The sequence below is a fragment of the Equus przewalskii genome, chromosome 26 (genome assembly GCF_037783145.1).
Source record: "Equus przewalskii isolate Varuska chromosome 26, EquPr2, whole genome shotgun sequence".
Taxonomy (NCBI): Eukaryota; Metazoa; Chordata; class Mammalia; order Perissodactyla; family Equidae; genus Equus; species Equus przewalskii.
Window position 1 is genome coordinate 15,064,145 of NC_091856.1, and position 12,992 is coordinate 15,077,136.

The 12,992-nt window shown below is 43.6% G+C and overlaps 1 protein-coding gene across 25 annotated transcripts in view; it reads left to right on the forward strand.

The window, feature by feature from the left end:
- The window catches only part of PALM2AKAP2 (PALM2 and AKAP2 fusion), a 467,702-nt gene that overhangs the window by 193,054 nt on the left and 261,656 nt on the right, over positions 1 to 12,992 (forward strand). For 21 of the 25 annotated variants that reach the window (XM_070594973.1, XM_070594981.1, XM_070594978.1 and 18 more), the window contains one exon: positions 9,897 to 10,027. In XM_070594973.1, coding sequence (XP_070451074.1) covers positions 9,897 to 10,027 — 131 coding nt within the window. Of the gene's footprint in view, positions 1 to 2,557; positions 2,666 to 9,896; positions 10,028 to 12,992 lie in introns of those variants that run through there. The other 4 variants (XM_070594970.1, XM_070594979.1, XM_070594982.1 and 1 more) reach the window with 1 other exon arrangement.

The window sequence follows — 12,992 nt, forward strand, 5'->3', positions numbered from 1 at the left end:
CATTGCTGATGTCCAGTACAGCGTTACAACATTCTTTTCAAGTTCCATCTATCTATTTTCATCCATCCATGTATCCATCCATCCATGCACCCATCCAATCAACAGAAACAACAGTGACAATGACTCAGTATTGCATGGGGAAGCCGTGAGATTTCTTCAAAGACTTGGAAACAAGGAAATCAGATAATTCTTTATGGTAATCATGGTAAAATTTCACACAGTTGATGAGATTGGTTATCTAAGAGAACAGCCAGCAGTTTCACCAAGGTAATCTTGCTGTAACCTGGGGAGGAAGGACTGGAAGTGATGGCAATTTAGTAAGTGGAGACCAGTGCATTGTAATTTTCTCTCTCTAGAGAAGGCCTGTGTAGACAGAATGAGAGTGGATCACTAGCTTTGAACAGTGAAGAAGGAAAGCTCAGAGGTCCCAAAGGTGGTTCACCTGGTATCGCCCTGGAGAGAGACCCCAGCTCTGGGAGGTACCAAGTTTCTGTGCTCTGGTGAGGTGGGTCTGCAGTAAGGCAAGGAGAGTCATCAGGCCTCACCTTGGCCCAGGTGAAACTTCCCTCACAACACTGCCTCTCTTTGTTCTGAGTCCATCCTCCCCAAAGTAATTGAGTTATTTTAATATAAGGAAGGCAGCGCCCGACTGAGAGAGAGGATCACTTCTGGCACCAAAGAGGATAATGTTCTACTTTACATCAGTTGACTGTTGACTGAACTTGAGTAGTGTGAGTCATCTTGCTTGTGATTGGCCAGTTTTGAGCTTGGCAGCCTCACCCCTGGATGGTAGTAAACTCACTGAGGTTATAGTTGTTCTGTGAGCCTCTTGGTGGAGACTCAGCCACCTTCCTTCTGGCAGCGTGGTAGCCTTGTCATCTTCTTGTCCACCCTTGATAATAGTCATCATTTTTTGGAGTGCGTAACATGTGGCCTGGTGGTTAAGATTAAGCACTCTCACTGCCACGGCCTGGGTTAATTTCTGGGTCAGGGAACCATACCAGCCGTCTGTCAGTTACCATATTGTGGCAGTGCATGTTGCTGTGATGCTGAAAGCTCTGCCACCTGTATTTCAAATACCAGCAGAGTCATCCATGGTGGACAGGTTTCAGCAGAGCTTCCAGACTAAGACAGACTAGGAAGGACCTGGCCACCCACTAGAAAAATTGGCCACAAAAACCCTGTGAATAGCAGCAGAGCATTGTCTGATACAGCACTGGGAAGTGAGAAGATGGCACAAAAAGACCAGGCAGGGTTCCGCTCTGCTGTCCACAGGGTCGCTAGGAGTTGGAATCAACTCCGTGGTGCTAACAACAAAAAGACTTTGAATGCATCCTTCAATAATGACCACAAAGTGGATATTACTCTCCCCATCATACAGGCAAGGAAACAAACTCATGAAGCAAAGTAACTGGCCCAAAAACTTAGAGACTGTAAGTGAGGGAGCCCAATTGAACCCCAGGGCTGTCTGCCTCCACAATTGTGCTTTCTCCCAGACACTGTTTTCTTCAAATGAAATGTTTTCTTTTGAGCAATTTGTTTAGAGAGATGTCGGTTACCGTCATCACTGTCTCTTTTACTCTAAGTGTATTTTCATGGACTCCAGAAAATTGAGATCATGTGGAGACAGGCCACAGTGATTATTGATAGTTCCTTGGAGTAGAAAATATTAAGAAATATGTCAGTAATTAATATTTATTTCACCATTTTACAAAAGCCCAGATGCTTTCTAAGGAAAAAGATACTTTTCTCGTGCAAAGTTAAACGGAAAAGCATTAGAATTAGATTTCATGTTTGTTAAGATATGATTCTCATTATCAGTCTATGGACACATTCTTGTGCAATGAGACATGAATTATTTAGACAGATTCACTGGTCTCTTATCAAAGCAAATAAATAGAATGCAAGACAATAGTCCTGATACTTGTATATCTGATTAATATACTTGCTAATTGAAATATTTATGGCTATATAGTAACTCCGCAAAATACAGTATTGTTTCTTTATATATGAACAATAAGCAAATTCTATAATGCAATGAAGGACCAAAGTATGAAATGTTAAAATATTAGCTGCTACACTCTAGTGGTTAGGAAACTTCTGGGTACTTTGAAGTCCTGGCCAAATTCAAGTCAGATCTCTTTTTACAAGAAACTTAGCTATGCTTAGTATCTTATCTTTTGTGATGTAAGAATTTCCAAGAAATGCTCACATCTGGGACCAGTGAGCAATTTTAATAGCTCTATTATTTTTGCTGATTATAAAAGGAAGGAATGTATGATCACTGCAAGAGTAAAATTTAAAAGTACAGGAAAATGCAAAGAAAAAAACGTATCGACAGTGTACTCACCACCCAGATATAACCTACACAGAGGTATATCCTTCTATACTTTTTCCCCGATATATTTTTGTAGATTAAGATACATAAATCTTGTTCACAGGTTTCATGAGCCTGTGAGTTAAATGAAATTATATTAACATTAGTATCCAGAATACATTCATCTTTACCTCTTTTTTGATTTTTGTATATGGGCTCTTTTAAACTCATACAGGAGCCGGCCCGGTGACACAGCAGTTAAGTTCGCACGTTCTGCTTTGACGGCCCGGGTTTTGCTGGTTCGGATCCCGGGTGCGGACATGGCACCGCTTGGCACACCATGCTGTGGTAGGCATCCCACATATAAAGTAGAGGAAGATGGGCACGGATGTGAGCTCAGGGCCAGTCTTCCTCAGTGAAAAGGGGAGGATTGGCAGCAGTTAGCTCAGGGCTAATCTTCCTCAAAAATAAATAAATAAATAAATTCTCATACAGAACTTTATAATATTTGTGAAATCACATCTAACATTCTTTTCCTTTGTGATTTCTGACTTCCATGTCCTGTGAAACAACATCTCCATCTCAAACACTTATCTACGATGTTTCTTATACTTCAATAGTTTTAATCCATCTAGAATTTATTTTCCTATAAGGTATGAGGTAGGAATAACTTTACTTTTTAATGATGGTGAGCCAGTTGTCTCAACATGAATTATTGATTAATTCGTCCTTTTCCTCACTGATTTAAATGTCTTCTTTATCATATATGTATTTCTGATTTATACTCGAGTCCACCATTTGTGGATTCTTTTTATTGCATTAATCTGCCATTCCCATACCATCCTCATTTAATTCCTCTATCTTTTTAATGTATTATTTCATAAGGCAAGAGGCATCATTATTCTTCTTTTGAAAAATTGTCTTGCCTTTTTATTTCATGGAAACAATTATTTATTTTTATTGCTTTTATTATGTGACTTGTGATAATATGAGTTTTAAAAAATAAATCAACTATTGTATGATACCAGACAGACTGAATTTAATATTCCCTTTGCCTCTTGGTTGAATTGCCAGAGATTTGTCTATTTTATTGGTCTGTTCAAGGTCCCGGCACAGGGTAGGCACTCAATACATATTGCCACATGAATCCTTTTGGGACTGTCACATTTGTAAAGGTTTGTATGACAGTCAGTACCATCAGAATCAAATTGCGAATACCACATCTTCCATACATAAGCTGCCTTTGAATTGTTTATTCATGAGCAGGGGACCCTGACTAGTGTTTTCTTCTAATCCAAGCTATGAAAATTGTCATTATATTTTAAAAACCACAGCCTTTTCTTTAAAGAAGACTGAATGAAAAAAAAAATCAAAGGCTGACTTGTGACCCTGCCAGACATTTATTGTCAACCCACCAAGGTCATTCGCTGAATAGCCTGAAGGCATCAGGAGTCTTGTTGCAAAGATATTACAGTGTCTTTCACTATTGTGAACCTGGAGCACTAATTTTAGACTTTTCTTGGTTATTAGTATGTGTGTAAGGCCAATTTCAATTGAAAAATATTGGACAGACAAACAGGGAACATAGTGTAAAGAAAATTTACATCTCGTCCTTTTTTCCATCATGGCGCCTCCACCATGTCAAAAGAGCTTGAGTGGAAGTTAAAACTTGGTTTCTTCTATCAGAAGTCTTGGGTCAGCTTCTGGCTGTGTGGACTAAATCAGGGAACAAAACCTAAAACCCCAACCAAGGTCTTATTGGGAGGCAATGGGGAGGGAGGGAAGTGTTTCAGGGAAGGAGAAGGAGAATGGAACAGGGACACAAGCGACTGTGAACACAAACACCGCTATTGCCCCACCTTGCGTTTAATCCATTTTCTGTTAGAAAATTGAATTCGGCCAGATTCCAGCCATCATCCACTAATGCAGCCAATGTCAGCTTTAGTTAGATCACAGGGGAAGGAAAGATTTGGAGTCAAAAGTAAAATCATAGAAGTAGAAGAAGAAATGAGACGTAAATGTTTTTATAGTCTTAGGGTGAGGAGGTCTTATCTAACTATGATAGCAAAGCCAGAACTATAAATTAAAATGATTGCTAGATATGGCTTTATAAAAATTACAATGATCAGAAAAATTTCAGAGACTTTCTAGTGCCAATTCGTCTCCAACTTCCCATTCTTCCCCACCCACCCCGGACACTCCTCACTGTTTATCTGGATCACCTGGAAAAGTAGCTTAACCTCAATTACCTTATCTGTAGATTTAAAAGGTTTGATTAATCACCTTATACACTTTAAGTATGTACAATATTTTTGGTAAGTTATACCTCAGTAAGGCCAGAAAAAGAAAAAGTTTGATTAGATGGTCTCTAAGATCTTCTTAGCTGTAATAGTCTAAGATTTTATATTTGCTAAAATACAGTGCGCGTGCATGGTTTTTTGATCATTCGTTCATTTGACAGGAGTTTATGATCGACAGCTATAACCTTGCGTGTCAGCCTCTGAGGATGAATAAGACAGAGAGCACCTGACTCTGAGGGACTCAGGGATAAATGAGAGAGATCATCATATGGGACCCACTTTTGCAGAAGCTGGAAAATAGTTATCCATGCTAGACAGTAGGTCAGTGGTGTCTGATGATTTTGTAAATCCTACTTGAGAAAAAAAATAATTCTTGGGTGATCTTAGGCAAAATAGCAGAGCACACCATTTGGCTTCAAATCTCAGATCCACACCTTACGAAATCTGTGACCATGGATAACTTACTTAATATTCGCACCTATTTCATCTCTCCTGCATCCCCATTTCAGGAGCAGTGGTACCCCATCCATTCCCCACATGCCAGGCACTGTGCCAGGCCCTGAAGACAGCTTGGGAATCCCTACGCTCACCGAGCTACTCCTCCTGGGATGGAGGTGCAGGAGGAGAGGCAGGTTTGTGAGAGGATGAGGAGTTCCTTTTTGCATCAGTGTGTTGGCCAGCCAGCAGGAAAGCTCATGCATTCTTCGGGCATTTGGATAGTCACAGGTTCTCAGGCAGTGCTACTCAAATTGTGGTCCTCGGACCAGCAGCGTCAACGACAGCATCACATGGGAGCTTGTTAAAATTCAGATTCCCAGGCCCTGCCCCAGACTCACAGAGTCAACATCTCTGTGGGTGGGGCCCCGGCATCTGTGTTTTAGCAGGCTCTCCCAGTGATCCTTGTGCATACTGAAGTTTGAGAAGCTCTGTTCTAGTTTTGTTTTCCAAAGCTGGAAAGCCCCATAGAGCAAGAACCAGATTTACTTTAGGAGCTCCCTCTGTCCTGCCTTTCAGGAGGCCCTGCCAAGGCACCATTGTCCAGCCGCCAGCTCTCCAGGTGTTCTTTCCTTGTCTTGACGCTTCACAGTTCCATCCACTTGATGCATGTGAAGCTATGACGGTTTTTAGCACCTCTAAGCCATGATACATTTTTTTTTGATGGATGTTATTTGGACAATAAAAACATAAAAAGAGAAAACTCTTTAGTTCTGCTGAGCTCTGCTTGTCATGAAATTCTGAAACACTCAGGCTGCCAATCAGCGCCAGGACAGTAACAGGAAGCTGGTGATTTGAGGGGTGTGCGTGATGAGTACGCGCAAGTGCGTTATATTCCTTGGCCCTAACACGGTCGGTCCTCAGAGACAACATGAGGGAGCTGGAAAAGGTGAAAGAAGCCTGGGGAGGAAATGAATTTGAATTGATGGTTTCCCCTGACAGCCTTACTTTGGGGCCAAGTGAAAAATCAACTGTGCTTTTTTGTTTTTTTAATGTCAAAGCACCTTTGTGAAACAGACTTCCCTGAGACCGGGCCTTCTGCCTTGTTCTATTAGATCATCTCTTCCTGACGGCAGCTGTGGGGGATGTTTTTGGTAACGTCAGTGCCATATCCAGAGGAGAGACAGAGCTGGGGGCACATGTGCTTCCGGTGCTTACGGCCACCAGGCTGCTTTTGTCAGAGGTACTGACTGAAGGCGCTGGTTCAGTCAGCCAGAAATGAGGGGACCTTTCCTTTGGGGCAAGAGGTGCTGTATGAAGAAGAGCAGAGAGAACATTCCTAAGAACAGCCACTTCCTTGTATTTCGAGAAGCCCTGGTTGGAGGGCATCTCTGCTGGGGTGGAGGACGCTGGGACTATCCGTGGCTGCCTTTCCAGAAGGGTCCACACGCACGACCAGGGTTGCCAGCATATCCATCTCCCAAAATCCTAATAAGATTTTTACCTTCTGTGGGTTGACTAGGTTAATGTCAAAGCTTCCAGCACAGGAAGAACTCTGAAAGTGTGACACCCCCTCCCCCCCCAAGTAATCAGAATGGAAGAAAATCGAGAACTTTCCAATTCACCCATTTACTTATTCATTCACTGGAATGGGGCTAGGTGTGACAAGGAGATGCAAAGGTGAATAAGGGACAGTCCCAGCCTTTGAGGAGCTGGGAGTCTAAAGGAGGGATAGCCTGAAAGAGAAATAATTTGAGGACAGTATGAAAGAAAGAGTTCTTAAGTCGGTTCTTCACTATAGGAGACAGAGCAGAAGGCCATCGAACCTGCCAGCAGAGGTGGATGAAGCCTTCTCAGGTGACAATTTATCTGCTCTTGCTCAGGTGAAAGGAGGAGAGGCCAAGGAACAGGAAGAACAACAATAATAAACATTTCTGGAATATTCAGTATGGACCCAGAACTACTGTGTGAACTCATTTAATGCTCATAACAACCCTCTGAGGTGGGCACTGTTGTTGGGTCCATTTTACAGATGAGGAAACTGAGGCTCATTGAGGCTAAGGAGCCTGTCCGAGCTCATACAGCTAGTAAATGGCAGACAGGCTCCTGGCTGTTGACCAGTGTCCAACACGGCCTCTTGCAGTATGCAAGCATGATCTCTCTGGGGAATTTTGAGTGGCTTGAGTGAATAGTGGTTCTGAATTTTGTTTTCTTCTAAATTGGGCAATCAATTGAGCCCACCCATTCCCACTTTCCAATGGAGAAAACATCTCTATGACGAAGCTTTGGAGAATGTTGTGGTTTGCCAGGGCTGCTGCAACAAATACCACAGACTGGCTGGCTTAAACAATAGAAATTTATTCTGTCGCAGTTCTAGAGGCAAGAAGTCCCAGATCAAGGTGTTAGCAGGGTTGGTTTCTTTGGACGCCCCTCTCCTTGGCTTGTAGATGGGTTGTCTTCCTCAAGTGTCTTTATGTGGTGTTCTTTCTCTGTGTGTCTGTGTTCTACTTTTCTCTTCCTATAAGGACCCCCATCATGTTGGATTAGAGCCCATCCCAATGACCTCATTTAACCTTAACCACCTTTTTAAGGACCTGTTTCCAAATACAGTCACATTCTGAGGTACTGGGGGTTAGGACTTCAACATAGGAATTTTGAGGGGGGGCACAATTCAGTCCATATGAGAGAGCAACCAACAGAAACAAATTGTACTGTGAGCTTTTACACGTGATTTTATATTATTCAACAATGCCCTATACATTTTTAAGTACTTTTTAACACTATCGTTGGTGATAGTTACAAACTAATTGTATATAACACATTTACAGGCAGCATGGTACTAATGACGTGTAACCATTCAAGCATATTGGGGCAAGGAGGTGGTTCCTGTCTACAATCACTTTAGCAGCACAGTTAGGAATCACTTGTGTATGAACAAACTTGTATCTTTAACTAATGGAAAGCTACAGGTCAAGTGCCATAAATCTGCCTCTCCATGGACTGTAAGAGTAACCAAACAGATGGCCACCAATGGTGATTTATCATTGAAAAGCAAGAATAATACCAGTGAAGACCATGGCTGCCTGGATACCACGCTCATGATGCATGGCTGACAAAAGGTCCGTCCAGAAGTGCAGGAATTCCAGCCATCAGAACTTGCTCACGTGCAGCCAGCAGGGGCTCCACCGTCCTGAATGGTCACTGGATTTCCCAGTAGAATGGCGAATCAGAACCATTAGTGTGTTCTAACTTACTATTCCTAAATGTTAGTAATTTTTAGTAACTCATTTTATAGGTTCTTAATAAGTAGCACTAATCCCACATAAAAATGAGTCTATGGAATTGTGTATCTTTCGCTCATAAGCACTATAGAAAGGAAACCGTGGTTGAGTATGAATTTTGTGTCCACGATACTAGAGACATATCCCACTCTCTCATTTCTGTAAATCGTATTTAACTGGCTCCAGGCCATGCGTGACCTGGCTCTTAGTCATTATGAGAGCTCCCTTTCCTTTTCCCTTGCTCACCCTGCCTAAAAAGGTCAAATGAGATCTTGACAGAGGAATGCCAGGGGGCCAGGGAACCCAGCCCTTAGTCTATGTGGCCTGGCTTCGAGGCCAGTATTTCTGTCCTCGCTGGGAAGAACTGGTCATGTGCCCTGCTTCTGGCAGACTGGGCAGTGTGTCCTCACAGTGGTCCATTCCCATGACCACCGACCTGCCCAAGGGGACGCTCAGCCATGATGCCCAGGGTCCAACATCTGCAGACATCCTCTAGCCGCCATCTGCCATCTAGTGTCCGTGTAATGGGAACCAAATCAAAACAATGCTGTCCCACACCTTCCTCACCTTGCTCTCTGTTTTAGAAAGTTTCAACATGCCTTTCTCTTGAGCTGTTTTATTTCCTTTCTCAAAGCTGTAATCACTTCCACCCAACCATTAACCTGAAACACAAAAACTTTTTATTTCACTCCTCAGTGTATTAGGACATGGGCACAGGTAGGGCGCATGATTTTAATACCATTTAGAGACCGCTGCTGAGGACGGTTGGGAGTCTTCTAGAGTTTTTAAGAAGAGGCATGACAGAGTAATCTTTTAAAAAGAACACTTTAAGATGGACTGGCTATTAGGCGATCCTAGGAAACTTTATAATGCAACCGTAGTTGCATAGAAAAATGTCCTTATTTTTTGGAGATTTATACTGAAATCTTTATGGATGAAATGTCGTGGTGTTTGTTATTTAAACGCTTTGGGGAAAAAATATAATGGGGGGCCTGCCCATGGCGTAATGGTTAAGTTCACATGCTCTGCTTTGGCAGCCTGGATTCACAGGTTGGGATGCTGGGCTTAGACCTACACATCGTTCATCAAGCCATGCTATGGTAGCATCCCACATACAAAATAGAGGAAGATTGGCACAGGTGTTAGCTCAGGTACCATCTTCCTCAAGTGAAAAGAGGAAGATTGGCAATGGATGTTAGCTCAGGGCCAATCTTCCTCACCAAAAAAAAAAAAAAAATTATATATATACACATAGGAAAATATGGCAAAATGCTTATAATTGTTAAATCTAGATGAGGTAACATGGACATTCATTATACATCTTCCTCTTTTTCTGTATGTTTTCAGAATTTTTTAATAGTAGAAAATGTAAAAATAAATCCTTCTGGTGGCTCTCTGGGGGTTGGGTTGGAGGGACGTAGGGAGCCAAGTTAGTGAGGAGGTGAAGGCAGCGATGGAGGTGAACACTGATGAGGGGCGGAGCTAAAACGGCGCCCTGTGGCCGGAGAGGAGGCTGTGGACTGTAGGGTATCATGTCGTCTGTTCTCTTCGCTGTTCCCACAGTCCAAAGTGCTTCGGGAAAAATGGCTGCTGCAGGGTATACCCGCCGGAACTGCCGAGGAGGAGGAAGCCAGGAGGAGGCAGTCTGAGGAGGATGAGTTCCGAGTCAAACAGCTTGAAGACAACATTCAGAGGTAGGTGGTTTCCAGCCCGGGGTCCCCACGCTGTGGTTTACGCCGCAGTAACCACTACTCTCCTCTAGGGGGCCTTTCTCCATGCCGTCAGCTTTTTGCAGAGCTTTGGAATTATCTTCCTAAACAGAGTACACTGATATCATTTAAACTTTTCCAGATACCCAGAGTTATTACTCTGAGTACTAATTATTGTATGGGGCTTTCATATAGTACAGTGACGCCTTCAGGGACCAATGAGGTGTTGTAAGCAGCGTGTCCCTTCACCAAATGCGACTTTGAAAATTCTTCCATCAGCTTTTGTCTTTTTCCTCCTTTGGGTCAGGCTGTTAGCTGTTATTGCTGCTGTCGTAGGTCTGTTTTCAAACTTGCTACATTTGATCAATTTGAAATGGAAAACTGTAGCCAAGGGTCTTGGAATAGAAACGTGTCATATAGAAGTGCTGAATGAGCACCCCTGGGGTTATGAGCCTGGGCTAGAAATTAACCTGGGGTTGTCTGCTTTCACTGTGCACAGGGTGGGTCGCTTCCTTTATGGTTCTCAACAAGGTTCTGAACATTTGAGTCTGGGAGATAAGTGACCTTCCTGTGGCCAGTGGCTGGCCAGGCTCTTGCAAGAGCAAAAATGTAGATTTTGGCTTGAGAACCGCAGTCACCCCAGCTCCCAGGACACCCAGCCAGAGATATGACGTAGGGGTGGAAGTTGGTGAGTGTAGGTGCCTTAGAACCAAATCTCCCAGTCCACGCATGCCACCAAATTCTGCCTGAACTCTCACCGTCAGAGCTTCATCTCTCTCTCCTGACATCATGAGCTCTTTCAGAATACAAAGAGTAGCGCTAACTTGCCACCAGCTGTTTGTACCCCAGGGTGAATACAGACTGAGAGAGTCCCCAGGGGACTCCAGTAGTGTCACCAAAGGGAAAAGCAGACCCAGTGTAAGCCCCAAAGGCCTATGTCCCTACCCTGCTTGGACCCTGATGTCCCTTTAATAGTTCTCAGAGCAGCCTGGCCACTTGTGGGAGAAACTGGCTAAGAAAAAGTGTGTATGGGATGTGTGTGTGTATGCATATACATACACATGTGTGCAAATATATACACATAAATGTGTACACACACTGTCTTCAAATACAAAAGACAAAGGCTGAACTATTACCAACAATTATGGCATTGGAAGAAGAAAATTTTAATCCTGTAAATACTGGCATCCAGCTTGTATGGACAAGTTCCTCCGGGACCGCTGATGACAGGACTTCCTGTTAGAAACCCAGAAGAGAGAAATGAGAGGGGGCAGGTGGAAGTCACTCAGACCTGAGCCTCAGGGGTTCCCTCTCCTCAGCAGTGGCACTTCTTGCTGCATCTTAGACAAGATGAGGAGCCAAAGATTGTTGGAAATATTGACAGTAAATTGGAGAGGAAAAGGCAGCTCTGAGAAATGGTTTCATAGGAAGTTTGTTTAGGTCTCAAAGCGGCAGGTCCATGGTGCTTTTAGCTGCAGTGACAGTTGACACGATCCAGCATCTCTTTGTCTTTACTTGTGATCACAGTTCCAGTCATTTCCCTGCCCCTTTCTTACATAATCACAACAGATGGGTCTGGCACAAAGCAGAGGCTCCCTAGCTATTTGTTGAATGAAAGAATTGGGACCTAGTGCACTGGGCATCGGGGGACCCCTGCCTGACACAGGAACTCTCCAGTCCAAATTGGCAAGCCCCTGGGAACCAAGTGGCCTGGGCCCCGTCTAGTCACAGCAAGAACCGCGGGTCAGGTTCTGGGTGGGTCATGTGCTACTGAGGAGTTCAAGGAATTTCAGGATGAGAATACCTCTGACGGGAAGGGAGACAGCGTATATGCTAATGGGCAGAAAATCATTTAAAATTCTTTCTTTAAAAACTGGATATCTTTAAAAAAAAACAACTGGATATCTTTTCTCACTGAGCCTGATGTGCATTCATTTCCTCTAGTAGGCGTTATTATAGATGCTAGGCAGAAAGGATTTGGAAAATAGGCTAAAATTAGTTATATGACCTTGTCTGTTTTTCTTAAATGGCATTGGAAAATGCCGTTGGCAGGTTCACTCTGGCTTGATCACAAATATATTGTTCTTCTGGCCCCTTAGGTCGTAACTCTCACCTGCGGGATGAACAATTCCCCGTGGAGGGAGGGTCTTAAATCGAGACTCAGTTTTGGCTAAAATGACCATTGGAGTGAGGTGTAAGAGTTAGGGGCTGGTTTATTGTTTGCGTGGGAGTGATCGTACTCAGAAAAATAAAGAAAATGTCTTTTTATGTCTTGAGTCAACAGGATAACGAGCTCACTCGATATATGCAGGCAATCTCTTGGAGCCCGTTTAAGAGACAGATTCCCAAGCCAGAAGGAAAGAGATCATAAGAGCCTGGGGGTAGAGATGGAGGTGCCGATCGAGGCCTGGATTCAAGGGACATTTCCTTCTGCCACAGTCATTTTCCGTGGGATGAGCTGTGTTCTCTGGACCTGCTTTTCTGTAGGATCAGGGCTGCTGGTAGGCATCGTTTCCTCCTCGGGGCCTCCTAGAGAGGTGTTTCTTCCTGCCCCAGAATCAGTTTCTGCTTCCCCTCATCTTCCTCGCGTCTTCTCTACTACAACGTTCAGCGTCTTTAAGCTCTAGTCCCAAGGAAAGAAAGGAGATGTCTTCCCTCCTCCCTTAAAGGATACTCAGTCATCTAAGCCACTCTCCTGGAGTCCAGCATAGTGTAGTTCTCTCACTCATTGTCATTTGAACAGCTCTAAAGGCTCATTGGAAACATAGGCATCCTACAGTGTTACGAAGTCTGTGTGGATTGGCTGCCCTGGCCCTGTTAATTTAAGTGACTCTAAGCTGTAGGTTAGATGAGTCTTCTCTTGCTTTCCTTACACTAACGAGTTAACCACGACGATTTCTTTCTATGGCAAAGGCAGAAGTGCAAGAGGGCTGAGCAGAACCGAGGCGTA